The 26,428-nt window shown below is 49.2% G+C and overlaps 1 protein-coding gene across 2 annotated transcripts in view; it reads right to left on the bottom strand.

The window, feature by feature from the left end:
- KCNIP1 (potassium voltage-gated channel interacting protein 1) overlaps window positions 1-18,567 on the bottom strand; it is a 362,721-nt gene extending 344,154 nt beyond the window's left edge. The window contains exon 1 of one of the 2 annotated variants that reach the window (XM_029217090.1): window positions 18,086-18,567. In XM_029217090.1, the coding sequence (XP_029072923.1) occupies window positions 18,086-18,173 (88 nt within the window). In that variant the 5' untranslated portion in view covers window positions 18,174-18,567. The remainder of the gene's footprint in view (window positions 1-18,085) is intronic. The other variant, XM_029217088.1, reaches the window with a different exon arrangement.
- Between the last annotated feature and the right edge of the window lie 7,861 nt (window positions 18,568-26,428).

The following is a 26,428-nucleotide window of genomic DNA, read 5'->3' as shown; positions in this document are numbered from 1 at the left end:
CTTCCGCCAGATTGCATCCCCCTGATTCTCACTTGTTTCATCTATAAAAGAGAGACTCCCCCTTTTGGGTAGTTGGGAGGGCTAATGAAGGTTTGACACATAGTAGGTGGTCAAAATGGAAGCTGTTGTTATAACAGTAACAAGTAATGAATACTCAGAAACTTCCAGAAGAAATTATACCAACAATAATGTTAACTAGCATTTATTGGTGCTTATTTATTCCATGCCAGGCACAGTGCTAAGCAGTGTGCCTTGTAAAAATTCAGTGAGGCACTACTGAAGCCAGCTCACAGCTAAGGAGAAGCAAAATAAGACAGTGGTTTGTATATGTGGACTTGTGATGCATACGGCCTGGCTTCAAATACCCAAACCTGTCATTCTCTAGCTGGGTGACTTTGGGCAAATAACCTCTCTGTGCCTCAATTTCCTCACTTGCAAAATAGGAACTAATAATAATATTTCCCTTTTGGGGGTTGTTGGTATTAAATGAGTTATTGTATAATGTTCCTAGAATAACGACTGACACATGGTAAGTGCTGTATAAGATATTATGAGAAACTGAGGCTCTAAGAGATCATTGGCCAAGGTCAACCATATAGTAGGTGAGGAACTGGGAATCAAGCCTTGGGCTGGGTGATTCCAGAGCCTGACCTGTCAACCACAGTATTTGAGCTGATTCAGCTGAAGGGCTGAGGGACCCATCCACCCAAAGACCCGGGGGCCAGGTAAGGAAGTTTTGCATCCTGGGAACCCCATGGTGTCCTCATGTAAGTCAGAGATCTGAGGGAGCACCTGGAATCTGCACCAATTTCTGTCACTTGCAGCCAGGGATCCCTGATGCAGCTTCACATCCTCCAGGTTCTTACTGAAGACAATCCTTCCAAGGGGAGGTAGCACACTATTCCCTGGAGTTTCTTCTTTCTGAGGTCAGGGACTTCTCAAGAGCCTCGTGAGTCTAGAAAGTCCCAGTTGTGATACTGTCCTATAGTTCTTTGGGGGAAATTAGGTAAAGGGTACATGGGACCTGTCTGTGTTATTTCTTACAACTGCATGGGAATCTACAAGAAGAAAAAAGTCCCCATCGTGAGTCTCATTTACAGGGCTTCCTTTGCATATGCTTTCCATACACCTGCATTTGGGGCTGAAATACAAAGAAACTCAGATTATCCACACAGCCGCTGCAGGGGAAAAGGCCATGACCTTCTAGCAAAAAGTACCTGGGGATGCCCAGCCCCACTGATCCATGCATTATTAACAATGATCTTCATTTGCTTGAGACAATGCTGTCCTCCTGTCAACGAATTTGGCCCACTTCTATCAAATCCCATACCTGCCTGTTGCTCACAGAACTTCGTGGCCAAGACGAGAGTGACATAATGGGCATTTAAGCATGATGGAGTTAGGCACGGAGGAAAATGGTTTTGGAATAATGGCTGCCTGGGAGCAGAGAGCCCTCATCAGTTCTTAAAAAAATCACTCTGCTAATGAAGTCTAGTGCTTCCACTGGTTTTGCTTTTTCTCTCCTGAGCCAGTGACTCACACCTGAAGAGGTGCACCTGGATCACTCCCTGCAACCCCCCCCCCCAACTCAGATCGCCTGGTGGAGGTCAGTGGCAAGGAGAGGAGGAGGGGCAGAGAGTGCCCGCCTTCAAGGAGCTGATCGTCTTCTTGACGCTCCATCTCCCTCCTCCCCTACCATTATCAAGGGCTTCCTTCTCCACAGCGAAGAACGTAATTTATGCAAATTCAAAATAATGCAATGTAAAAATATTAGTAAAATCTCAATTTTTGTGACTTCCTGAAATGATGCCAGCCTCCCCGACCGCCATCAACAATTCATCTAAAATTCCTCCTAATTTCAAAACTCCTCGGGTGTGTGGATTGTAGACTGCATTCGCTCTATTACTAATTGGCAGTACAGGCTGGTGCATAAGAATAGCCAATGTCTTTTGCATTTGGGGGAATTTGAATTATATGTAATATTTGCAAAGATACTGTTTGAACAAAGTGCAGCTGTCTTATACCTCACCAGCCACTGCCCTTTCACACGTAAGGAAAAGAGTAAGACCAAAGGAAAATCAGGAAGACATGAAGAAATTCACTACAGACTAGGGTAATGGTTCTCAAAGCAGAGGACTGCAAGGTGAAAACTCTTTTTATAATACTATTTAGATACTATTTGCTTTTTTTGCTCTCATTCTCTCACCAGCATAAGTGGAATTTTTCAGAGCTTGTGAGGCATGTGATATCACAAAAGACTGAATGCAGACATGAGAATCCAGCAGTCTCCTACTGAGCCAAACATTAAAGAGATTTGCAAAAAGGGAAAACAGTGCTACTTTTCTTAATAATTTTTTTGAAAATGTAATTATTTCTCATAAAAATATGGTCTTTTTGTTAACATGTAATGGGTATATCATTGTTATTTTAAAATAAATTCATTTAAATGAAACATTCTGAGTTTTCATTTCTAAATGGCAAACATTAGTTAATATAACCCATATAAACCAAATCTCTTTGGAGTCCCAACATATTTTAAGATTGGAGAAGGATTCTGAGACCAGATAGTTTCAGAACTGCTGGTCTGGTGAGTCCAGAGACAGACAGGGTCCCCCTGCTCTTCCCAGCCATGCCCTGTGCACATCCAAAACCCTCCTCTAAGTTGCTTCATCAGATTCCCACTGGGGGCCAGGAGGAGAGCGTCCATTTTCCCCATCTCTCCTGGTTCCGGGTTGTCTCTTCTACAGGTGGGTCAGTTTATGGACTATCTTCCTATCCACAGGTGCTTTCCTGGAACTTCGTCATATCAATTCAAATACAGAGTTCAGCATCTTCCTAGATTTCCACAACCCTCCCTTCCCACTCATATCATGCCCGTGCTCACCAGCCAACTTCCTTAAATGCTAAGGAGGTTGGGGAAGAGATGTCTATAAATGCAAAGCAATCAACTCCAACTGAATGTTGGACCGAGGTGGAGATTCCTCCCAAAGCTTGCACCTTCTGCCTCCATTAGAGAGACTTCGATCTCCCATAATCTCCCGCATCTCACACCAACCTCCCTCCATATACATAAAAGAAAAACAGGGGTTTACATAGCATCTGCAGCTTTAAGACTCATCTCCTCTCTCCACTCCCAGTGAGACTGTTGCCCTGAGCCCTCGTCTCAGGCTCCAATTCTGGAGCCTCTACGTTTCGACACTCCTTTGATTTCTTATATTGAAATGGAAACTCATATTCTCTGAGGGTCAGTAGTTCTTTCAAGATCATCTAGTGCTTCTTCACTTTCTGATCTGGTGCTTGAACCCTCCCTATAACATTCTCCCTTAGCAACAACCTACATCAATATCTCTTTTGACAAATAACTCACTGTACTGGGAGGTAGCCACTTCCATTTGGGGATGTATTTAGCAAATTACATCCGGAACAAGAATCTATCATCCGTAATAATAATAAGACTTAACACCTGTTGAGCACTGTCGACCAGGATCTGGGCTAAACCCTTACATGTAAGGTCCATTTAACCCTAACAATATCCTTTAGGCTATTATTACTATCTCCACTTCATAGATGAGGCAACCAAGGCACAGAGATTTAACTTGCCGCAGGTCAGAAGTCAGTAAATAGCAGTTAGTGAATAGCAGAGCTGGGATTCAAACCTGAACAGTACGGCTTCAGGCTCTACTCTCTAACCACTGTGCGTCCTGCCCGTTAATCTCTGCCCCATATCAAAAATGGAAAATTCCCAGCAGGGCAAGTTCAGTACTGAGAGCTTTTTAAGTGCCTCTATATACATTCCCGTGGAGCCGAGGCTCTCGAATGGTTCCCTGGAGCCACACCTCTGAAGAGTCCACAGCTGTGCAGTGAGGCCCAACCATATGCATCCGAAAAAGCTCTGCAAAGAGTCTGATGGGGAAACTGCCAAGATGGACAGGCAGATGAGGTTGGCTACTGTCTGCCTGACGCTGTGATCACCCAGCCCACAGCCCATGAAATACCTGGCACCAACCAGGCATGCTATGGCCACAGAAATCCCTGACCTGATGTCTCTACTAAAAAGCAGAATGGAAGAGAGGCTGGGCTGACTTGTCCCTTTCTCAGGGACCCCACACTTCTGTCAGTCAACCCTGCTTTTTTTTCCCAAGTGTTCCCAAATCACTGGTTCAATAGTCCATTCTAGGATGTGTCCAGGAGCTGACAGCATGCTTATTTATACATAGCTTTAGAATTTTCTTTTGCAATCATTAATAAAAATTGAGCTATGTGACACTTTCTTGGTCTCTAACTAATTTTTCTGTGACTCTGTTGGCCATGCAAGTGGTAGTCTTGGAAACATCTCATATATGTGTGTCTTTAAACACCGTTTTATACGCCCTCCGTTGGTTCTTTCCAACTCCGGGAACTGAAATTTTCTGAGCCCCAAGCCAGAACCTCATTGGTTTGGAGTAGCCTGAGCCCTCTGAGCACCTGTGAGCCTCTTAGCCATGCTGGACCATCACGTCCAGTCTTTCACCTTGTGGGGAAGATGGGAAACCCAAGCAGAAATAGGTGTTGTTTGCCCCTCCATCAGATCACATGCCCCAAGCAAACTCGGTTACTTTTACTGAGTCAGTTGTTTTTACTCTCTCTCTCAGAACATGTTTTCAAAGCCTTTTTCTTATTCTTAAATTTTGCGGGAGGCAAGTTTCAGCTTAGTGTAACCTTATTCTTCTGGTTCTAAACTACACGTTTCATTTGTGTTTGGAGAGGGAGCCTGCAGGGAGGAAAGCTCAGAAGAATGAAAGTTCGAATCTGGCTTGTCTATGACCCTGGGCAGTTTATTCAATCTCCCTGAGACTCCGTTTCCTCAACTGGAAAATGAGAATAGCATCTTTTGTTTTATAGGGTGCTTGTGATGACTCAGTGCAATACTGAATGTGAAGAGCTCAGCACTGTGTCGGGTGTATAAAAGATGCTCGGCAAATGTTCACTCTCCATTTGAGCAAACGTATCTCCTTCCTCTGATTATACAGATTCTTCTCTGTTTGAGCTCAGAGAACTTCCCAGCACCCCTCTTTTCTCATGCACAATTCCTCACTTCTCTTTCTTGTGAGCATCATTGAGGACCATCTTGCATCTCTCTCCCTTTCAATCTGTTTCTAGCTGTGTTCTGTCTTAAGAATTTCTGCCACAGAGAGACTGTCTTTGCTTTGAACTTTGTTGAATCTCCTTGTTATAAACTCAGTTCTGGAGGAAAAGCAGAACCTGGTTGAACCATCCAAGGGCCAAAGGACCAGTTTCCATGATAGTCCCCTGCATGGGAGAACCACCAACATGGACAACAATAGGTCTGGCTGGAATAATTCTCTCAGTGTGAGGCAGGCAAATCCCTCGGCCCAGAAATCAGGCTTAATTGGAAATTAAATTGCATTTCCATGCCAGCTGCAGGGTGCTTATATCCACAGCTAATTTATCAAGGTGATGCCTCATCCATGAGAATAGCGTGGCTCCATCAGCAAGGTTACAAGCTTGTGTCTGATGAGATGAACTTTCTTTAAAGCGCAACTTGAACCCTTCAAGCTCCTCATTTTGAGGTTTTTGCACTTACTGGCTGCCTCCTCTGTGCCAGGCACTGTGCCAGGGCCTGGAGATGTGGATGCTGGCGGGAAACGGCACTGCATTCTCCCTGCTCTGTGCCAGTGGCAGAAACAGAATCCCATAAGCAAAAGATTCCCAAACAACAGCACTTTACTTAGTTATCCAGGGTTGAGTTGTTTAGGAAGGTAGAGAGCTTTATGGATAACTTCATGGTTAAGAATCTGATCTCTATATTGAACACTGACACTAGTCATTCACAACGAACAAGGGTGGCCAGACTCTTCACCAAGCCCTTTACACTCATGTATTCCATTCTCCAGGCAATGGTGGGAAATAAATACATGATGGTTTTCATTATCCCCATTTCACTGATGAAGAAATTGAGACCTAGGAAGTACGTAACTTGCCTGAGGTCATTGTCACCCAACTAATAGGTGGTAGAGCTGGGATTTAAACTAAGGTCATTTCATAGCAGAGCCAATGCCTTTAAATGCCAGATTATACTGCTCCTTTATTTCCCCCAACTTTAATTCTAAAAATGTCCAACTATAGAAGAGTTGCAAAATTAGTATATAGGAGACGCATACCCTTCACCTTGGTTCACAAATTATTATCAATATTTTGCCATATTTTACTCCTTCTGTGTGTGTGTGTGTGTGTGTGTGTGTGTGTGTGTGTGTGCATTTGGTTTTCTGAATCATTTGAGGCTAGGTTCAGGGACATAAAACACAAGTCTGGTTTGGAAACCACATGGGGACGAGTTTGGCTGGAGAATGTGTTTGTAGTTGGGGAGACACGAGCTGTAAGCAGGCTGAGACCATGAGATGCCGGCTGTGACAGCCAGGTCTGGAAGTTTCGGGTGTGCTCTAACATGGTGAGGACAGGCAGTGACACAGTGCAGTGAAAGCATAAATTTTTTTGAAGGTATTGGGAAGAATTAAAAAATTAAAGATGTGTATTCAGGGAATGGTATTTTTATGGTCTGATTAAATATACATGCTTATTGAAGGCAAGGCGGACAATACACTTCTTCTATCAAGAAGAACTTTAAAAAATAACCATTGATCTTAACTAAAACCCAGGATATTTCAGTTTATTTCTTTTCTGTTTTACTTTTTCTGCCCACCTATCTATTCACAGATTGGAACCTCATTGTACTTACAGTTTTGTATCCTGATTTTTCACCTAATATTATGTCAATAGCATTTCTGCTTGCTATTAAGTAGTCCTCAAAATAATTTTTCAAAGGTTTAGTATTATTGCATCAGGTGGATGAACCAAAATTCAGTTAACCCACTATTTTTTGACTGAAGTTGAGGTTGTCTTCAATTTTTCACTATTATAATGTAGCACCATGATGAACCCTGCCGAATAAAAGTCTTGGTGTACATCTCTGATGATCTGCTTAGAACAGACTTCTAGAAGTAGGGCTCTCTGGTCAAAGGGTTGCGTGGATTATCTCTTTGTTCGGCCCTGGTGGGGAGGGGACAGGAGGGGAGAAGTGGAAAGAAATGCAGTCTGCTGCGTCGTCAGTGAGACACGATGAGAGTTTGGACTTTGGGGACAGCGCTGAGAATGGAAAGAGTGACAGACAAGAGAAACACCAGGGAGAAATAATCAACAGAACTCAGCGAGCAAAGATAACACAAGGTGCAAACTGGGGACACATACAGAGAAAGAGTGAAGTCAGGAGAGAGAGGTCTGCTTTGCTTTTACGACGGTTGAGTAGAGGGCACAGGAAGACATTCAAACCGAAGGACTTATGATCTATCCTCCCTCCCTCCCTTTCTTCCTTTCTCCATTCATCCCTCCATCGAGTCCGGATCATCGACACCTTGCTAAGGGGGTAAGTGTGGTTGGAAAGATGGACTTGGGAAGGCAGAATACAGAACCGGGGCCTTTAATGGGCACGCAGTGCAGAGACTTTCAGGAAAGGAAAGTGGATTCAGAGGCCCAGGTTCAAGGGCCAGCTTTGCCACCCACCAGGTGGTCTCCTCCTGGGCTTCTCGTCTGCCTGGTGGACCTCTCAGCTTCCCCTGAGGACTTACTATGTGCCGGGCCCTGTGCCAGGTGCTGGGGAAGCAGCAACGGCCAGGACAGCCCCTGCCCTTGTGAAGCTGGACTCTCAGGGCACAAGCCAGACCAGAAACAAATGAGTAAATATGTGATGTAATTGCAGGAGGGCTATGCGGGAAAATGAGGCAGCATTAGGTGGGAGGAAATGCCACTGTGCACAGCGGGGGCGACTGTAGACAGGAGGGGATCTGAATGAAGTGCGGGAGAGAGCCAGAGGAGAGCTGGCAGAGGGTGTCCAGACGGAGAGACAGTAACCGTCAGGACCCGGAGGCTGGAGGAGCTGGGGTTCCAGCAAAAACAACATGGCCTGGTGGCTGGGGTGCACTCCTGGAGGAGAATGCCGCCAGAGTAGGAGGCCAGAAATGCAGGGACAGATCACGCAAAGGCTGCAGACCAGAGACGAAAGTCTGCATTTGACTCTGAATGTGGCACGAAACTACTGGAGACAGAGTTGTGAGCAAGGGGATTATGTCTTTTAAAAATATGGGAGTGGATGAATAGCAACGGTTGAATGGATTTAAAAAAATGATGGTATATCCCTACTCTGGAGCTTTATTCAGCCTTAGAAAGGAATGAAATTCTGACACATGCTACAACATGGATAAACCTTGAAAACATTATGCTAAGCGAAATAAGTCAGACACAAAAGAGCAAATACGGTGTGGATCCTACTTGTATGAGGTACCTAGAATAGTCCAGTTCATAGAGACAGAAAGTAGAATGGTGCACAGGGGCTGGGGGGGTGAGGGTGGAGGGAATGGGGGATTATTGTTTAATGGGGACAGAATTTCAGTTTGGGAAGAAGAAAAGTTCTGTAGGTGGATGGTGGTGATGAGGGTGGCACAACAATGTGAAATGTAATCAATGCCACTGAATTGTACACCTCAAAATGGTTAAAATGGTAAATTTTATGCTATGTATATTTATGACAATAGAAAGATATGCGAAAGGATGCTATGCAAAGAATTGTCTCGGGTGCATTACTTCCCTAGGGCTGCCTTAACAAAATACACAGACTGGGCAACTTAAACGACAGAAATTTATTTTTTTCGTGGTTCTGGAGGCTGGAAGTCCAAGATCAAGGTGCTGGCTTCTGGTGAGGCCTCTCTGCTCTGCTTGTAGATGGCCACTCTGTCCTTCTTGCTGTGTCCTCACATGGTCTTTTCTCTACGTGTGTGTCTCTCCCTCTTCTTATAAGGACATCGGTCCTATTGGATCAGGCCTCCACCCTTATGACCTCACTGAACCTTAATTTCCTTTTAAAAATCTTACCTCCAAATACAGTTACATCGAAGTTAGCACTTCAACTTATGAATCTGGGGGGGGGGACACAATTCAGTCCATCCCAGGGGTGATGCTGCTGAGGGATTTGACACAGAGTGTTTCTTTGGTACTGTATGGGATCTTCAGAGTCACAGCTCTGGCTTTGTGACCTTGGGCAAGTTATTCAACCTCTCCCAGCTCCAGGATGGGAATAACAAAAGTAGGTAGCTCACAAGGCCAGGGCTGGATGGACTGCAGTCCAATATGCCTGGTGGCTTAGGAGTATCCCAGGCTCCAAGGCACAGCGGGTTCCCAGCTGATGTTTACAGATAGCGAGCTGCAAGCCTGGGCTTGGCTCTGCTTGTCAAGCACAGATGGTTTGAAAAATGACGCCCAAACTGGCTCAGGGTTAATCAAAAGATTACAGAAAGAAAATTGGGGTAGGCTAACCCCAGCCTCTCAGACACAAGCCTCAGAATCACATCTCCCTCCCTGATTTCTGCCCGATTACCTGCCTCTGCTTCTAAACCAGCTCATGCCAGCAAAAAGTGAAAATTGGCTAGACTGGAATTGCAATGGCAATGCTTGCTGGGTGGTATTTCATTTCTTTCCCCTCTGTGCAGTCTCAGCTGTCAGGCTAGTTCTCCCATATTTTTTTGTGGTTTGACTGGAGAAGGGGTGTATGTGGATGATGGTCTGGGGTGTAATCTGGGGGGCACAGGTCTCAGCAGAATCCTCCAAGCTGTGCTGATTCAGTCACAATAGAGGCCTTGAAACCTTGATTTCTCAAATAAGAGCATGCGTCGCCTCTTGGTCAAGCTGCGGAAGAACCAGTTTTGTCTTTATTACTTTCCTATGCTGGATCTGAGTTTTAGAAATGAAGGGAGCGTCATATAGGAAGTAGAACTGGAACTTGGAGACAGACAGCCTGACTTCCAATTCTGGCTCTGTCCCAAGCTGGCTGTGTGACCCAGAGCCAGGCCCTTCCCGTCCTGAAGCTCAGAACTTTTTATCTATAAATTGGGTTAACGAGAGCTCTCCACCTTCTAGGGTTCTTGTGTGTATTAAATAAAATTGTGTGTGCGGTGCTTAGAGCAAGGTCGGGCACAGAGCAGGTGCCACGCGTAGTGTTGCAATGATCGCTATAAAATCTTAAAATTCCAAAACTGGAAGGGACGCTTGAAGCCAGAAACTCCCTCATTTTAGGGATGAAGAAATGGAGGCCCAGAGAAGGGAAGGATCTGGAATTGAAGACCCAGCTCCCAGTCTGCTGCTCTTTGTAGTTCTAAGACCACAAGAAGGAACACAATGGCTTCAAGAAGAGAGGACCATGGTTTGCTTTAAGTTCATGGTCCTCCTGCCGTCATCCCAACAGGAGGAAGGCTTCCTTCCACCTCCAGACTCAGGAGTGCAGGGATTGGAATCACTGGCAGTGGTAAACCTTCTCCCTCATGTCTCTTCCTGGGGTCCTGGCTTCCATTGCATCCAGATGGCCTGGGGTGCCTGTACAAGTTTCTCATCTCTGCTTCTTCTGCACAACTCCCTACCCTCCTGTGGGGCCCTCAGAGCCTGGGTCCTCCCTCCTGCCCTTCCAGTTGGGGAGCAGATGGACACTGAGGGGGAAGCCGACCTCCCCTCTGCGCATCTGGCCAGCTGTAGTGGACGGGCAGCGAGGGCCATCCCACAGAGCACCGGAGAACTGGGGTGGAAGAATGGCCAGGCCCCTGGTCTTGCTTGCACTGATCCCTCATCTCATCAAGGTCACTGTGGCTGGTGGCTTCTGTCAAATTCCTGCACAGAAACTCAGAACAGGGAGATGGGGCGTGGAGGCCTCTGAATCCGCCTGACAAAGCCCAGGCCTCAAAAAGGGACTCCAGTCTCACAGCCTGATGTTGCTGGGCAGGAAAAGTGATTAGTCATCATTTATTCAACATGCATCTGGTGCTCAAGGCATCACCAATAAGCCCCATGCAGTGAGCACTCATGTTCTCACAGGGGCGAGGGGATGGCCAATAAAAACGAAAACCACTCAATGAAAAGGATAATTTCAGCTGTTGACAAGTTCCCGATTACGGAAGATGTAATTGAGAGTGACTGGGCGTGGAGGGGGCAACGCTGGAGGAGCCGTACATCTAGAGAAGAGCCGGAAGAAGACTTGACTCATAGCCTTGTTTCTTTCGGCTCTGCCTCCTTTCTGTTGGCTATGGGTCCGAGGTTTAATTGCATGAAAAGAAGAGAAGGGTGGGAAGCTGACTTTTCCTGGGCAGCAGTTATGTGCTGGGTGCTGGGTATGCCACATGCACCATCTCCTCGTAGCCCCATGAGGAGGGAATTACTGGCCCCATTTCCCAGGGGAGGACACAGACTCAAGGTGGGACATGGCTTGTCCCTGGCTATCCTGCCAGAAAGTGGCAGGATTTGAACCCAGGACTGTCTGGCTCCAGAGCTGTGCCCTTGCTTGCCCTGCATCTTCCTGCCATCCATGGCTGCCTCACATGACCACATCCGCTCTCATGAATTAACAGCTGTCTGGCACTTGGGACTTGTGGTCCGATGAGAGAGGTGGTCTGGGGAAGATTCTGTGGCCTGGAAGATTCTGGAATCCTAAGAAGAATGGGGAAGGTGAGGGTCACACTGGCAGGGCCAGGGACCTCTGGGCCTCCAAAGGCTGATTAAGACCTGATTTGATCCACGCCACCCTGCGTCTTTGTACTGCAGCCCTCCCGCCTGCCAGAGGGGCCCATTTCCAGCTACTTTTAATTTGGAACAAACCAGCCGGTCCCCCGTGGTCCTAGAGTTAATAGGATGTCTGTGCAGCAGGGCTGGGATAAGCAGCTGAACAAATTATTCCTGCCTGGTATTGGTGTCATTTGGAAGAAAGGACCAGTGGCCCCAGAGAGGGACAGCCTTGGCAGGTGGCGGAGGTCGCACCTTCCTCTCTCTCCTCTGCTATGGGACTACAGGGACCCCAGAGAGCTCCTGGTCAGCAAAATGAATCAGGGGGTGATGGGTCTGCTACAGAGGGGCAAGGACAAGAGACCTGTAGGCTGGGATGAGGGCTACCGGACATGGGAGAGCCAAAGCGAGCACACTGCCCACCCTGGCAGGTTCTGGCTTGGGACTGGAGAGGCAGGAATGGACCAGAATATTGGAACTTTCTGCCTATGACAAGGCACAAGCACTCAGAGGTTCCCAGTTGCAACCAGGGAGGGGGCTGAGCTAACATGAGCCCGGTGCTCGCCTGAGTGGCCAGGAGAGCAAGCCAGCTGGGACCCGGGTTGGTGGGGACTCTAACCTCCCCAGCGAAGGGAAGTGCACACAAGCTGAGCTTCTCAGGAGGCAGGAGGTGCCCTCCTTCTGGCAGAGGGCACTGTCACATCTCACAGGTTTCAAGATCCCCAGAGTCAAGGTCATTGCTTTTTTTAGACAATTCTAGTAATTCCAGACTGCCTGGTGCCCTGAAACTTGTGTATTTCTCCACTGGCAAGACAACTTCTCACACTTGCCCTGTAAGGATGCAGAGCAGTGAGGGAGGGTCCCACATGGGCGAGGAGCTTGAGACAGCAGGTGTCTGGGCCCCAGCGCACCTGTCCCAGAGGTGATAGTGCCACCAGGAGAGCACGCATGGGTCTGTCTTGCTGACCTTGGCCTGTGGGGTGTTCCCTTTCCCCATCAAGCTTATTCCTTAACCCAGGTCATGCCACATAACGGAATTTGTCCCAACCCCTTGCAACATAGGTGGCTGCCCTGAAACACCCCAGCAGGTACAACCATTTCTGACAAACCCACCTACAAAATTAGTGGGGAGCTGGTGGCACTCTGCCGGTGACAAGGTGGGGAGCAAAGCCCGCAGGGGCATCCTCTCCAGCCCCGTGGAGAGGCAAGCACCTGGTCTTGACCCCAGTAGAACTCAGGTTCTTCTCCAGCCCTGCCACTCATTGCCAGCTGGGCGACCTGGCTAAGCGAAAGGTCCGCTTCCTTAAAACAGTTAAAATGGAGATTGCAATGCCTGCTTCCAGGGTCAGGATGGGGCAAGGCAAGAGAGGTGCCTAGGGCATGCCGTTTAAGGAGCTCAGCTCCCTGCAAGTGCAGGGTCCCCTCTTGCTGCCAGCCTGTGACTTGTATTATCCTTGTTAAATTAGAAAACAGCCTTGCGTGGTTGATATTGCTATTATCGCCAATGATCAGGGAAGAACCTTGGTTTTGGGAGGTTGTGCAACTCACCCGAGCTCACACAGCTGGTGGACCACAGGGCTGGGACTCCAGCCCAGTCTGCCTCAGGGCAGAGCCCTCCCCACGTTCAAGGTCATTTTCTTGAGGCTCCTGAACAGCAGTCGGGGGGAGGCAAGAGGAACGGCTTGTCTCCGATGGGTCTGAAGCTGAGGTCTTGCCTAGCACACAGAGAACCGACCTGGGCCGGGAGGGAGGGAGAGCTGGGGCTCCAGCGCAAGGTTCTTGAGACAAATCTTACACGGTCAGCACCGCCCCCCTGCCGACCCCCCCTTCCGACCCCGCAGCTACGCGGGTGGCCAGGACAACTAGAAGCTCTCCTGGATTGGATTTCTCCCTCCTGCTTTGCGTTGGCTTTGCCATCTGTGCCTGGGGTAATGGATGGGTCCCCAAAATGCAAAAGGAAATGGGCTTAAACCTCCCCAGCCAGAGTGCAGCCTGCACAACTTCTGGCTCCCGCCGCCAGCCCCGGGGTCTCTGCCAGGGCTGGGGAGCTAGCTGCCCAGGAAGAGGCACGTTCCTCAGAGCCCAGTGTAACTGGGCATCCAAGGCAGGAGCTGAGCTTCTGGTAAGTTCTTCTTTAGAGCAGGGGAGGGCCTGGCTCTGGGAGTCACACTCCTAACTCCTAATCAGGGAATCAGTGGCTTGTGGGAAGTGGCTTGTGTGTCAGTCTCTGCATTGGGTGGGGCCGTAGGAAAGCAAGTTCAGCAGATGGGAAACAGCAAAAGTGCTAGAGACGAGAAGCTGCTCTCAGAGTCTGTGTCAGGGGCTCAAGGAACAAGCAGTGAGTGAGAAGTCTCTGCCTTAAGATGCTCACAGCCCCGAGAGTACCAGCTAATCACTGTAGCAGCCCCACGGAGCATTGCCTCAGGACTTATTATGCGGGCATCTTTTTTTTTTTTTTAATTTTTATTGGAGTATAGTTGACTTACAATGTTGTGTGACTTTCCGCTGTACAACAAAGCGAATCAGTTGTACAAATACATATATCGACTCCTTTTTAGATGCCTTTCCCATATGGGCCATCACAGAGTATGGAGTAGAGTTCCCTGTGCTACACTGTAGGTCCTTATTAGTGCAGGAAGCTTTACATACACAATCTCATTAAGTCCCGTAAGGAGGCCATTTACGATTCCATTTTATAGATTAGGTACCTGAGGCCAGAGAGAGGTAAGGGACCTGGCGCGAGGCTCCCCAGCCAGTAGGCAGAGAACCCAAGATGTCGTAGTCTGGCAACCAGTTGCCTTTGCCACTGCATAATTCGTTTGCAAACTTTTTTTAAGCTTTTTTTTTTTTAACCTTTTTTAAACTCGTTTGTTAAATTTCAGAGAAGTCCAGTATACGAAACAAATTAAAGTAGAGCTGAAGGGGCAGGAGTGAGGGTGCTAGGACACTCCCCCATCCCCAAAACACACACAACCTCCCCTCTTCTGACAATTTAAATGCCCTTCCCAAGACCCTAAGAAGCTCAGGCACGGTTCTGAATGATTTGTCTGGCTGGAGGCTCACCCTCTGACCATAGACTGAGCACCTCTGGGACAGGTGTGTGCACGGTGCTTCCTAGAAGCTCAGGCTACTACAAGCATCATCTCAGGGTGCCACGTAGCACTGCTTCATTCATTTAATGCTATTGGCGGAGTACTCACCCTGGGCTGGGCACTGGAGGCGTAGCTCCGGCTACAGTGGTGAGTAAAATGCGCGTGGGCCCCGCCCTCACAGAGCTTAAGTCAAGTGGGGAAGACGGCCTTAAGCAAACATGTTCCTAAAAGAGACACGGATCACATATTGTGATCAGAGCTATGAAGGAAAAGGTCAAAGTCAAGGGGGAGGACCTGATCTCTGAAAAGGACCTCCACGAGAAACCTGGGCCACTGACAGCTGAGACCAGTGGAACGGGGCATTGCTGGCATCAGGGGCAGGTGGCCAGGACAGGAGCAGGCAGGACGCAGAGGGGGTGGTCGTGGGCCCTCCCTGTTCCCCAGTTATTCCCAAGGCAGGTTAAGAAACAATACATTGCCCCCAGGACCAGCAGGAGGTACCTGGTCCTATAGAATCTTTACATTCCTCAATCCTGAAAGGAGCAAAGAGAAACACTTCTTCTAAAGGTTGGATTATTGAAATCTAGGACTCAGTGTGATGAATAATGAATAAGTGAAATCACAATGGAAACCAGAAATCGTTAGGCAAATGTCATGTGTCCATGTAGGGTGTAATCTAAATTCACCTAGGGCCGGTCTATACATTAGAAAGACTGTTCTCCACTCTCCTGCTCAAGGCTTGACTCTGCTCTCTTGGTCATTTATTTTAAAAATATTTACTGAACACCTGGGCTGGGCAGCACACTGGCTTCCCAGCCTGTGCCTGGCACAGAGCCAGGGCTGTGTAAACTCTCGGTGCTCTCTGTGGAGCCAGGAGGCAGGATCGTGCCCTGATGCCTGCCGTGGGTCAGTGGTGAAGCAGAAAACTTCAGTGGTGAAGCAGGTCAGAAGGAGTCCAGGAGGCCACTCGGTCCCCGCTACCGGTCCCTGTGGAGCCCTTTCTGTGTCACACGGATCTTAGTCTCCGGGATTCTGAGCAGAGAGAGGGGGCCGTCCTGACCCACTGGCTGGTTTCTCTGCAAAGGCTGATGCTCCAATGCTGCTCCCTCTGGAGCACCAACCTCCTTCCACTGCCCAGCCCTGGCCCTTCTGCTCGGCTCAGTTTAGATGCCACTTTTGGAGGAGCTTCTTCACCTGCTCAGGCTATTTTTCTCTGTGCCCTTTGGCCCCCACCCACGCCTCCCTCCTTCTCAGCACTCAGAGTGATGTCCCCGTGGGGTCTGTGTCTTTGGTCTGTGCTCCCACAGGAATGCACGTTTCTTGACGGAGGGCTCGAGTCCTATTCATCCATATGTCCAGCGTCTAATGAGTGTGGCGCAGAGCAGGTGTTCAGCAAATAAATGTCAAGTGGATGGTTGTGGGCAAATATACAGGCGAAAATATCATCCTTCTCATTTATTCAAATAGCCATCCACCGTTTCTCTGAATCTCTCTTTCTCTCTCTTGCACACACACACACACCCTTTTGCATACACTCTCTCTCCCTGACTGACCTCACCTACTCACACTCACCCACTCTTGAGGCATTATGTCCTTCTGTGATCTCTCTTCCCCTCTGATGCTGCCTGGAGTGTACAGACCTGCCTGCAGTCGGCTACATTAAAGTGATTTTGATCCTGGGCAGGCAGAGGGGATGGCCTGGGTCACCCTCTCCAGATCCATGCCCATCTCAGTCCCTGACCTCTCCTTCATGAGGGGTCACTGCAACACACTCCGTAAAGGGATCCTGTGTCTCAGCTTCCCTGGATCCTTGAAACGGGGCTGGGAGGTAGATAGGTTAGCTTCATTTTACAGATGAGGAAACCGAGGCTCAGCGAGGCTGTGACTTGCACAGGCAGCGAAGCTGGAGTTGAGACCTAGGTTTCCTAAGTTCGGGCCAAAGCTCTTTCCATTGCATTTCTGGGAAGCAGAGGTTGGGATAGGATGCTGGCCCTCACCCATCACCCCCTGAGATCCCGGGATCCTTGATGAGAGGATTGAATGGGGGAACCCTGCACAATCCCCTAAGCCCTCTGCTCTCTCCACCTCACCTCAGTCTGTCCCACTTGGAGCCCCTAATAATTCTGCCTGGCAGCCTGACCCTTAGCATTGGGCATTCAACCCACCTGAGCTTCCTGGAGGGGCAGCGCCCTATTTCAGAAGTACAATGGGGACAGAACAGGAGCTATGAAAGGGCCAGAGAAAGGAGATAAGCCAAATCTCACCATTCCTTCTCCCATACCCACCTTACAATTTCACCATGCTGGACCTGCCGGGCAGCCGGGGACCTGAACCAGGTCATTAGAGATGGCCATACACAGTCTTTATCTTCTCTCATTGTCATTTACAAAAATCCCCGATCAAGAGTATGTGGGCCTCCCTCCTTCCCCAAACACCCTGCCTGCCGCTTCCAGTGCATCTCCCCCAAAGACTCTTTCCTCCTGAACGAAGGGTATGAATATTTAAAGACACTTTTTCAGCCAGTGCAGCCACATCACGCCGCTGCTCCCTCTTTAAATTTTATCTCCAGAAAGTTTGCCAGAGTGTCTCTGAGTCCCTCACACTCCTTGGTACAGAGTGTAACATGGGGCCCCAGAGGCAGGGACGCCCCTGAGAAGTTAGCCTCCCCTCTGCATCCTGGGGCTGAATTGCACACATGCAGTCCTAGTTCCGGTCCACAACCATCCCTTCTGGGCTACCCAGGCAGTCAGACCTGAAAACTCCCTGCCACGCCTGCTCCTGGGGAATGGGCATAGGTAGGAGATGTAGAGAGACAGGGGTCCAAAAAAAACACAAAGAAACGATGAACAAAGACCCAGAAACGCAAGACCCTGGAACCCCGTGAGAGGAAGCTCTTCGCTCCTGACATCAGACCCAGAGTTGATATAGATCCTGTATTCACCAGTGCACGGTGGCTTCCAGCCCCGAGCCACCTCCTGCTGGCGCCCCCTCCAGCCTCTCTGTTCTGCAGAATTACTCACGGCCCACTGCATCAAATCTCTCTTTTATCACAAGGCACAACACTCCGTGGATAACTTCTTGAAACTCTAGTCATGCTAAGCTGCTTCTAGTGCTCTGGGAAGGGTTCTGTCCCTCTGACCCCCTGTAACCAATCAGCCACACACCGCCAAACCCATTTCCAAAGTTCCAGGCAATTACAGCCGGCTGAACTCCCTGGCCTGGTGCCCGCCTGCTCGGAGCCAGGACCCAGGTTGTCAGCAACCCTGAAATCCAGCCCCCGATTTCTCCCCAGCTTCCTCTGAGACCCAGGCGCACGGGAATGGCCACACTTAACCGCACCAAGGCACCCTGACCAGCCAGACCGCACCAATACAGAAAACGAGGGTCAAGGCCAGGCTCCCTACCTTTGCTGAGGGTCCCAGTGATGAGCTTAAAGATGGTCTGGGAGAATTTCACGAACCCAAGCTTGCATCTTTTGGAGCAGCCGCTCATGGTGGCAGAGGGAAGGCAGGCTCTGTTGTCGGCACCCAGAAGGAAAGGCACCCACCTTGCGTGCCCCTGGAACTCGGAGCCTGCCTGGGCGAACCCTGAGAGAAGGACGCACCCCAGAAGCTACGGGAACAGCACAGCTGCCTCTGCAGTGAGTCCAGCTTCTGCATCCAGAGAGCCTGCAGGGCACGATATCTGCTCCCTTCCTTCCTCCCTCCCTCCACCCCCTCCCGCCGTCCACCCAAGTCCTCGCCACAGGAGGATCTTAGGATGTCAGGGCTGGGGCAGCACTGCCAGGGCACAGGGCGCTCTGAGGGGACGGAGGAGGAGGGTGAAGCTGAGCAGCGCGGGGAGGGAGAAGCTGGAGCTTTCCCAGGCTTTGCTGACTGTCTTTCTTACATGGCAGTGGTAATGTAGCAATTAACACTCGAGTCAGAAGGGAGGGGACTGCTACGCAAAAACACTCCACTCCACAGCCTCCCGGTTCGCTCTCCCGCTCTTTCCTTCCTGGTTAATCTAATAGATCAATTTTCTGTGCCGTGCCTTGATCGGGATCTGGGAGGACTTCCCTCCAGAGCAGGAGACCACTGCTTTGCGCTCAGTGGAAAGTTTGCAGGCAGCTTCTGAGCGGCCTGCTTTGCATCACGGAGAAGTTGGGCTGAGCGGGGAGCCCTGGGGGAGCTGGCTTGTGCAGCTCCCTGGCACCAGCAGCAGAGGCTGTCTGCCTCCGTTGATTTGGAAAGTCAATGACTCTGCTGCTTCGCGGCTCCAGGTGCCCCGCCCTCCACCCCAACACACACCGGTTCAACTCCAGCTCCCACCCCTACAGAGCAGCTAAGAGTCTGTGCTCTCTCCTCAGGATAGCAGAGGAGTGCAATCAGGGCTTTTCTTGATGAAGAAAGTACTCCTCGGAGATGCCATAAAGGAATGACCGAAATTCAAACAATCTGACTACAATACAATACTCTTAGAAGTAAAACTGCATGGTAGTATGCAAATATGAACCCCAACTATTGCTTAATAAAAAGTCTGGCTGCTGTTCAGTAGCATAGACCATGTGGGTTGCCTGGAACGTCAGGGGGACATCTCATCCCACCCTCTACACAGGGCCGTGAACCTCCCCCATGACATCCCCACTTTACTTTCCCTGGTGATTTTTAAAGGGTCCCCATGGGCCATCACCATGGGTACCACCCACCAATGCACCGTGGTTCCATTTGAACAGCAGATATGAAATCCACCTGGCATTGAACTAAGCCATGCCCTGGGAATGTCTTTCTCTTTCTCTCCATCGGCTTGTCTATTATCTGTTTCTCTGGGGTGTTTGAGAGCACTAGATTGCGTTAAGAGCCAGAGAAGGGAGACCACCTGTTGATAAAATGCCACATATGCCAGAACTCATACTCCGTGTCTAGTTTCTTCCCCATCTTCTGCGAGTCACGTGGAAATGAATCTTGAAACGAACCTCAGCCCTCAGGTCACCAACAAATTTCAATTCCACGAACAGACCCCGGAGACAGCCCACTAGCACAGAGCCTTTCTCCAAGCCCTAAAGTGGCCTGCGCTCCCTGACTCACCGGCATGGTATGAGTCACAACACATACAACAGAAAGGAGCCCTGGAGGAAAATACCGCATTGCGTTTGATGTCTTAAGGTTTGAAACTGCCAGGTTATTCACTCTTTGTCTTAAGGTATTGAAGGTCCCAGTTAAAATGCATGTGGTATCTGGGGATGTTAATGGCACTTGTTCTTTTGTACACTTGCTCATGAATATCCAGTACTTACTGAGCTCACAGTCTGTAGAAAAGGGCTGAGCAGCCTGGGTGCAGGAAGCACTGAGGGCCCCGGATGTAGAAAATGCTGAGCCGGGCACACTAGATAGACAGGGTCGGTGCCCTCCTGGACCTAACGGTGGAGTGGTCTTATCATCAGATGTGAAGCCCTTGTCAAGAATCGTTTATCCAATGAACTTTGCTCACTTTGCAGAATCTTAGTGGGATGGAGACGCAGGGCAGGTAGAGGTGGAGAGGAAAGAGGAAAGAACTGAGGTGTGAAACATCACCGGGTAGGCAAGCAGCCGGCCAAGGGCAGCACTACCTGGGCACCAGGGAGGAGGAGAAAGATTAGAGAAAGATTAAAAGAGCATGTGGTACCCACCTGACCGTTTTGCCAAGGAGAGTCCTGCCCTCTGAATGGAGAATTCACTTCGTAGGACATGGAACTCTCAGCTACACCCAGTTGCTTCTCTCTTCCATCCCACACAAGGGAAGGACACTGAAAATTGAGAAGCCGAAAACACAAAGGCTGTGACTTTAGTGACGTTAGCTGACCCTGAACTTGGTCTTTCGGCTGGAAACCTGGCCAGGAATATTGCTGGAGGAGGAACTTCTGGAAGGCTGTCAGCAGTGTCTATTTGGGGATGACGAGAGATGTCCGGAGGGGATTCGTATTTGGGCTCCAGCTCAGGAATCTGGAATCCCAACATTTGAACGCACAGGGGTAACGAAACAACGGCACCTACTGTTTGAAGGATCGGGCCAATCTTATAAACAAGTATCTCATAACTCCTCCAAGCAAGACAGATGATGGTTAAGACCATGGATCTTTGCACCTGGTATTTAATCACTCGTTCATTCTACACCCATATATGTTGAAAACACTGTTACCATGACCTCTGCTCCAGCCATTGAATATACAGTGATGGACAAAACAGGAAAAGTCCTGTGCTTGTCAGGTTCACGTTCACGTGGTGGAAGGACAGACGGGGTCAACCAATATGTGCATATATCGATTGTGCTTTGAAGAAAAAGAAAGCTAAGTGGATAGGAGTGACAGGAGCTCCTATTTTATAGGGTCATCGAGGAAGTCTTCTCTCTATTAAAATGACACTTAAGCAGAGATTCCAAACCAGCCATACAGCTCCCTGAGGTAATAACTGTTAGGGCTGAGGAACAGCAAGTACAAAAGCCAGCGACAGACCTGAGATCCTAAGGTCTGCAATTTAGCAATTGTTGGAGCAAGCCAAAGAGCCTCAGTTTTTTCTTCTGTAAAATGGGAAGAACAATTCTTCCCTCCTAAAGTTTGGGAGAGATTTAAATGAAACCAGTGTGATTAATTTAGCTTCTGGTATAGTAAACCACTTTGTCAGGGGCAAAGGTCATTACTGCTGCTCCTACTACTGCCACTGTTGTTGGTGATGCCACCACTCCTGCCCCATCCCCTAAAAGAATTCATGCTGTGTAGGTGAAGCTTCATGGTCACTGGAAATCGTGGAGCCAGGCTCCAAGTTTTAATCTCCCCTAGTAGTAACCCAAACACTAAGCATTTCAGATCCTCCTCTGAACACAGCAAGGCATCAAGTATCTGAACCCTCAATCTTAAATAGATGACTCAGGCCCAGAGAGGGTCGACAGCATCCAAAATATCACACAGCAAACCCCCCAGGAATGTGAGCAAGGTGTTTAGTGTGCCAAGAAAATTCCCAGCGAAGGAAGGCAGGTTGTGTCTATATTACATTCATGATAGGAGAGTATAGGAGAGGATCCTTCTCTGCTCAAGAAACACGGTATTCTGAAAACCAAGAACAGAAGAGGCCACACGGTGTTCAGGTGGCTCCAGGGAAATTAAACCGTCAGCAGGCTTATAATTAATCAGCCTCCTTGTACCAGTGTGCGTTAGCCAAAGGAACTTGGGAAGACAGTTACCTCTCCACCTGAAGCTGTTTATGGGAATCTTCACAAACTAGTTCCAGGGGGAAGGAGGAGAGGCAGATGGGGGCTCCAGATGGCATCTGGGCCCAGGGAAGTGGACTGGCCTCTCTGAGTGCAAGGCTAAGACAGGACAAACATGCTATTCTTTAGAGGGTGGAGAGGCTGTCCTCACAATGATAACGATGACAGCAGGATTCATTGAATGCCTTCTACGTGCAGGTGACTGCTCTAAATACTCACTTTGCCCAGATCTAATCCTTATAACTCTGTGAGGCAGGTACTATTATGTTACCGACTCTACAGGTGAGGAAAGACTCAGAGAAAGAAAGTAACTTGTTGATGGTCACACAGCCATCTTGAGTCAAGACCATTTGACATTTGACTCGAAAATTCATGGAAACTTATTTAGTATCTCATCAGGGTTCAAAATTAAAGCCACTGGCAGTGTGAGAGAGATGCGTTTTGCCTCGCTATTAAAAGAAAAAAGCAGCTGTCCCTTAAAATCATAAACTCCCCATCCCTAAAACATCGTGGAGAGAGAATGGAGACATTCATCCTGGAGGGAATTCCCTCCACGGCCATAGCTGTGGGGATGGGAGGGAGGTGGAGAGTAGGCACAGATTCAGTCACAGAGCAGCCAGGAGACACAAGCCACACCAGCTATTTTAACAGAGAGAATTTCATATAAGGACGTTTTAAGCAGGTATTGGAGGACTGGAAAGGCAAAGGGGGACAGTGAGGCCTCACAGAGGTGGTAACTGCAGGAAGCAGCTGTGCCTGCTCTAGTGCTGGGGCTGGGGGTAGGGGTGACACCAAAAAGAACTGGGATCCTCAGGACCTAGAAGCCTGGAGGAGGGACTCTGGGACAGTGAGACTCAGACCTTTGAGGAAGGGGTGCTGGCTGGCTGGTGCTAGCATCTCTGAGGCAGAGCTATGAGATTGATTCTGGGAGTTCAAAAAAGTATATATCAGAAACTGGAAGCTGCCGCCACTGCTAGGCTAAAGCACTGTGGCCGTGGGGACACGGGCAGGAGCAGGAAGCTGCCTGGAAGGGACAAGGCCCCCTCTCCAGCCTGCAGCCTCCCTCTCCGCCATGGCACAGCCTGTCTTGGCACTGCTGGCAAAGCAGAGAGGTGGCTGGCAGAGTCCCAGCCCAGCATCACGGATCAGGGCAGGGAAGGGAGCCCTTGAAGCTGAGGGTCAGTAGCTTAATAACCGGCACAGTCTAGGTGTCTTCCCTTCTAAAACTCTAGAATCTCACTATGTGCCAGGCACTGGGGATGCGCCAGCCAAAAAGACAAAATCCCTTCCCTTGAGGAAATTGCATTTTCCAGGTGGAGTGGGGGAGGGGTGCTCAGACCATAAACAAACACATTTATAAGGTAGAGAATTTCAGAGCATGAAAATACTCTGAAGCAAATAGTGACCAGTGTCTGTTTTTCTGATCAGAAGGACTGAGTCGTCTCAGAGCTCACTGAACAGCTCATAATAGAACAACCACCAAGAGGAAAAGGGCAGATTCCATGGGGGTCAGGATCATTATAATCACCATGACTTGTTACTCTGTGCTGGGGGTTGTATTTGGATTATCTGGGTCTTGTCACAAACTCATGAGGTTGGTATTATGATTTAATTTTACCCATTTTACAGATGGGGAAGTGGAGGCTCTCAGGCCAACTTGGTGATTCACTCCAGTGGAGGAAGTGGAGTCAATGGGACTGGTGACTGATCAGAGGAAAGTCTCAGGGACGGGAGGGAGTCAAAAGCCACCAGCGTTCCTAGAAACAGAAACAGGAAGGATACAAAGAGGATCAGGTCTGGGGAGTGAAATGGTTACAGATTCCATTTGTCTTAGGGAGAGAAAAGTCTAGCTCGTCGATGGAAATGAAAGTAAGGAACTCAGGAGAGAGGGTAGGAGCTAGAATTCTCATAAATAAATGATTTTTTGTTTCTGCTTAGGAGAAAATAAATGTGGCATCCCAGCAGGCCCAAAATATTAGCATTTAAATACAGGCTTACACAGGTGGGTAAAAAAGGCAATTTCCTCAGAATTAAATCAGTTTTTGTTTTTTTTTTTCCTCTGAGTCTCAGAAAAATCCGTTCTGTGCAAGTGTGGTCCTCAGAGAGGGATTCACCTTGCTCTAGGCCTCCATGTTCCCAGTGGGGCTCCGTGTCCTTCTCCATTATCATTATGAGAAATGATGCCTAAGAGCTGATGGAGATTCATGAGTGCTGTTGGCTGGAGTTGCTCAGGCTCATTTGTGTTGAGGGCAGGGCACCTCGTGTTGGGGTCTTGACGCCCTTTGCCCTCAACTGTGTCAGCACGTCTGCAGGGCCTGGCTCGGAGCTGGAGGAGCCACGGTTTTGCTATGCAACTGGCGAGAAGGGGGACTGTGCAGCTGCAGAGGCTTCCAGGGAAAAGATGGGGAGAGACCAAGGGGGTCCTTGAAACCTCCCCTTCTCCGTCTGGTGGCCCCAGATGCTACCCCTTTGCTACCCATCGACACGTCCGGCCCAGTGCTGCCTTCTCCTGACCCCCACCCTTGCGTACTATGCTCAGAACTGGACTCGGAACCCCTGTGTTATGTAAGCGTGGAAAGGGAAGAGCCAGCTTCGGTCGGATACCAAAGGCCACAGGTGTGGTCTGGCTGCCCCAGGCTGACCAACAGAGAGCCCTATAAGTCAGCCTCCTTGTATCTCACCACTGCGTCCCGGAGGCTCTCTGAAAGCAGGATACAGCTTCACAAAATGCACATTTTAGGGCTGGGGTCCCAATTCCTAGATACAAGTGATTCTGGATTCTTCTTTCTTATGTTCTCACCAGAATATACCTGTCCTGTTTCTGGGTCTGCAGGACCCTGCTCTTTGCAGATAGCCCAGATGGCTTTTCCCATATTCTTTAGCTCAGCAAACCACATCATAGCCTCCCAGGATACCCAGGTCACAAAACTGGGGGTCATTCTTGATTTCTCCCTCATCCTCTTTCCCCTCGGTATTAGTTTGCTGTGGCTGCTATGACCAATTACCTCCTACTGGGTGGCTTAAAACAACAGAAATTTAGTCACTCACTAAAGTTTAGTTCTGGAGCCCAGAAGTTTGATATCAAGGTGTTGGTAGGGTTGGTTCCTTCTGGAGGCTCAGGGGGGAATCCGCTCCCTGCCTCTCTCCTAGCTTCCAGTGATTGCCGACAATCCTGGGCATTCCTTGGCTTGTAGATACATCCCTCTCAACCTTGCTTTGATCTTCACGTGGACTTCTTCCTGTGTCTCTGCTTTCTCTTCTTATAAGGACAATAGTCATTGGACAATGGTCCCAATCCAGTATGACCTCAACTTAATTTAACTAATTGCAACTGCAAAGACCCTATTTCCAAATAAGGTCACATTCTGAGGTTCCTGGTGGACATCCATTCTGGGGGAGAACTACCCAAGTTTCCCATCTTTCCATGCCATCATTAGTTGCATCCAAGCTATCCCCCTTTCTTGTCACTTCTGCTTCCTTAGTACCTCTCTGATTGGCCCATTTCTCACAGTGAATCTGCTTAGTCAGTGCCTCATTTACATTCCATCAATGACTTCCCATTGCCTTCAAAATCACACCCACGCTGCTTGGCAGTGCTTTCAAGGCCCTTGTGATCCCACCACTGTTTATCTCTCCAACTTCATCTCACCTAGGATACACAATTGTATTCATTCGCATATAAATGTGGACCCCTTTGTGTGTCTGTTGGTTTAATGACAGCCTCTCTCCCTGCATGTAAGCTGCCCGGAGAACAGGGAGAATGTGTCTCTTTTGTTCACATTTCTATCCCAGGCCTGACACGTACTCCATGCTCCCTCAGATCCCAGCACAGTGCTGGGCACGGAGAACGTCTTGAGAACTTTGATGCCTGGACAAAGTATTCTGACCCTGGAGTGATGCTGAGACAAGGAGGAAGGTAGACTAAGGGAGCTGAGCCACTCGGCCAGGGACACAGGGGAAGGTACTCCACCCTCATCTCCCACTTCGGTGGCCCTGACCCTGAGCCACCTGGCCAGAGGAGACCACAGCCCTGGGGCCCATGGGGACATGGCTGCTGTGGCTGAGACTGTGGTGGGGGGCAGGGGCTGATCTCTGTCACCTCCAGTTCACAGTCCTGACTTTCTCCTGCCCTGAACCCTCCAGCAGCCTCCCTGCAAGGCTCTGGGTTAAGGTCCCGGCAGCCTCTGCCTCGCTCACTCCCTTCCAGCCTCGCGGGCCCCTGGCTGTTCCTCACACAGGCCAAGCATGTTCTGGACTCAGAGCCTTTGCACTGCACTTCTTCAGCCTGGAACGCTATTCACACAAAGTTGTTCTCACCTTATTCAGGTTTTTGCTCACATGTCACCTCCGCAGAGAGGTCCCTCCAACAACTCTGTCGGGAAGGCGCCCCTCTGACCGCCGATTCCCTTACCCGGCGGGGGCAGGTGTGTGTGCGTGTATCTTTCTTCAGGGCACTTGGCCTTCCCTGACTCTGTTTTATATAGGTGTCTGCCTGATGTCTGTCCCCCCAGTCTGCAAGCTCCCAG

This window comes from Monodon monoceros, unplaced genomic scaffold (genome assembly GCF_005190385.1).
Source record: "Monodon monoceros isolate NGI ecotype Baffin Bay Population unplaced genomic scaffold, NGI_Narwhal_1 Super_Scaffold_12, whole genome shotgun sequence".
In the NCBI taxonomy this organism is placed as follows: Eukaryota; Metazoa; Chordata; class Mammalia; order Artiodactyla; family Monodontidae; genus Monodon; species Monodon monoceros.
Note: the sequence above shows the minus strand (reverse complement) of the source record. Positions and strands in the feature narration are given on the sequence as shown.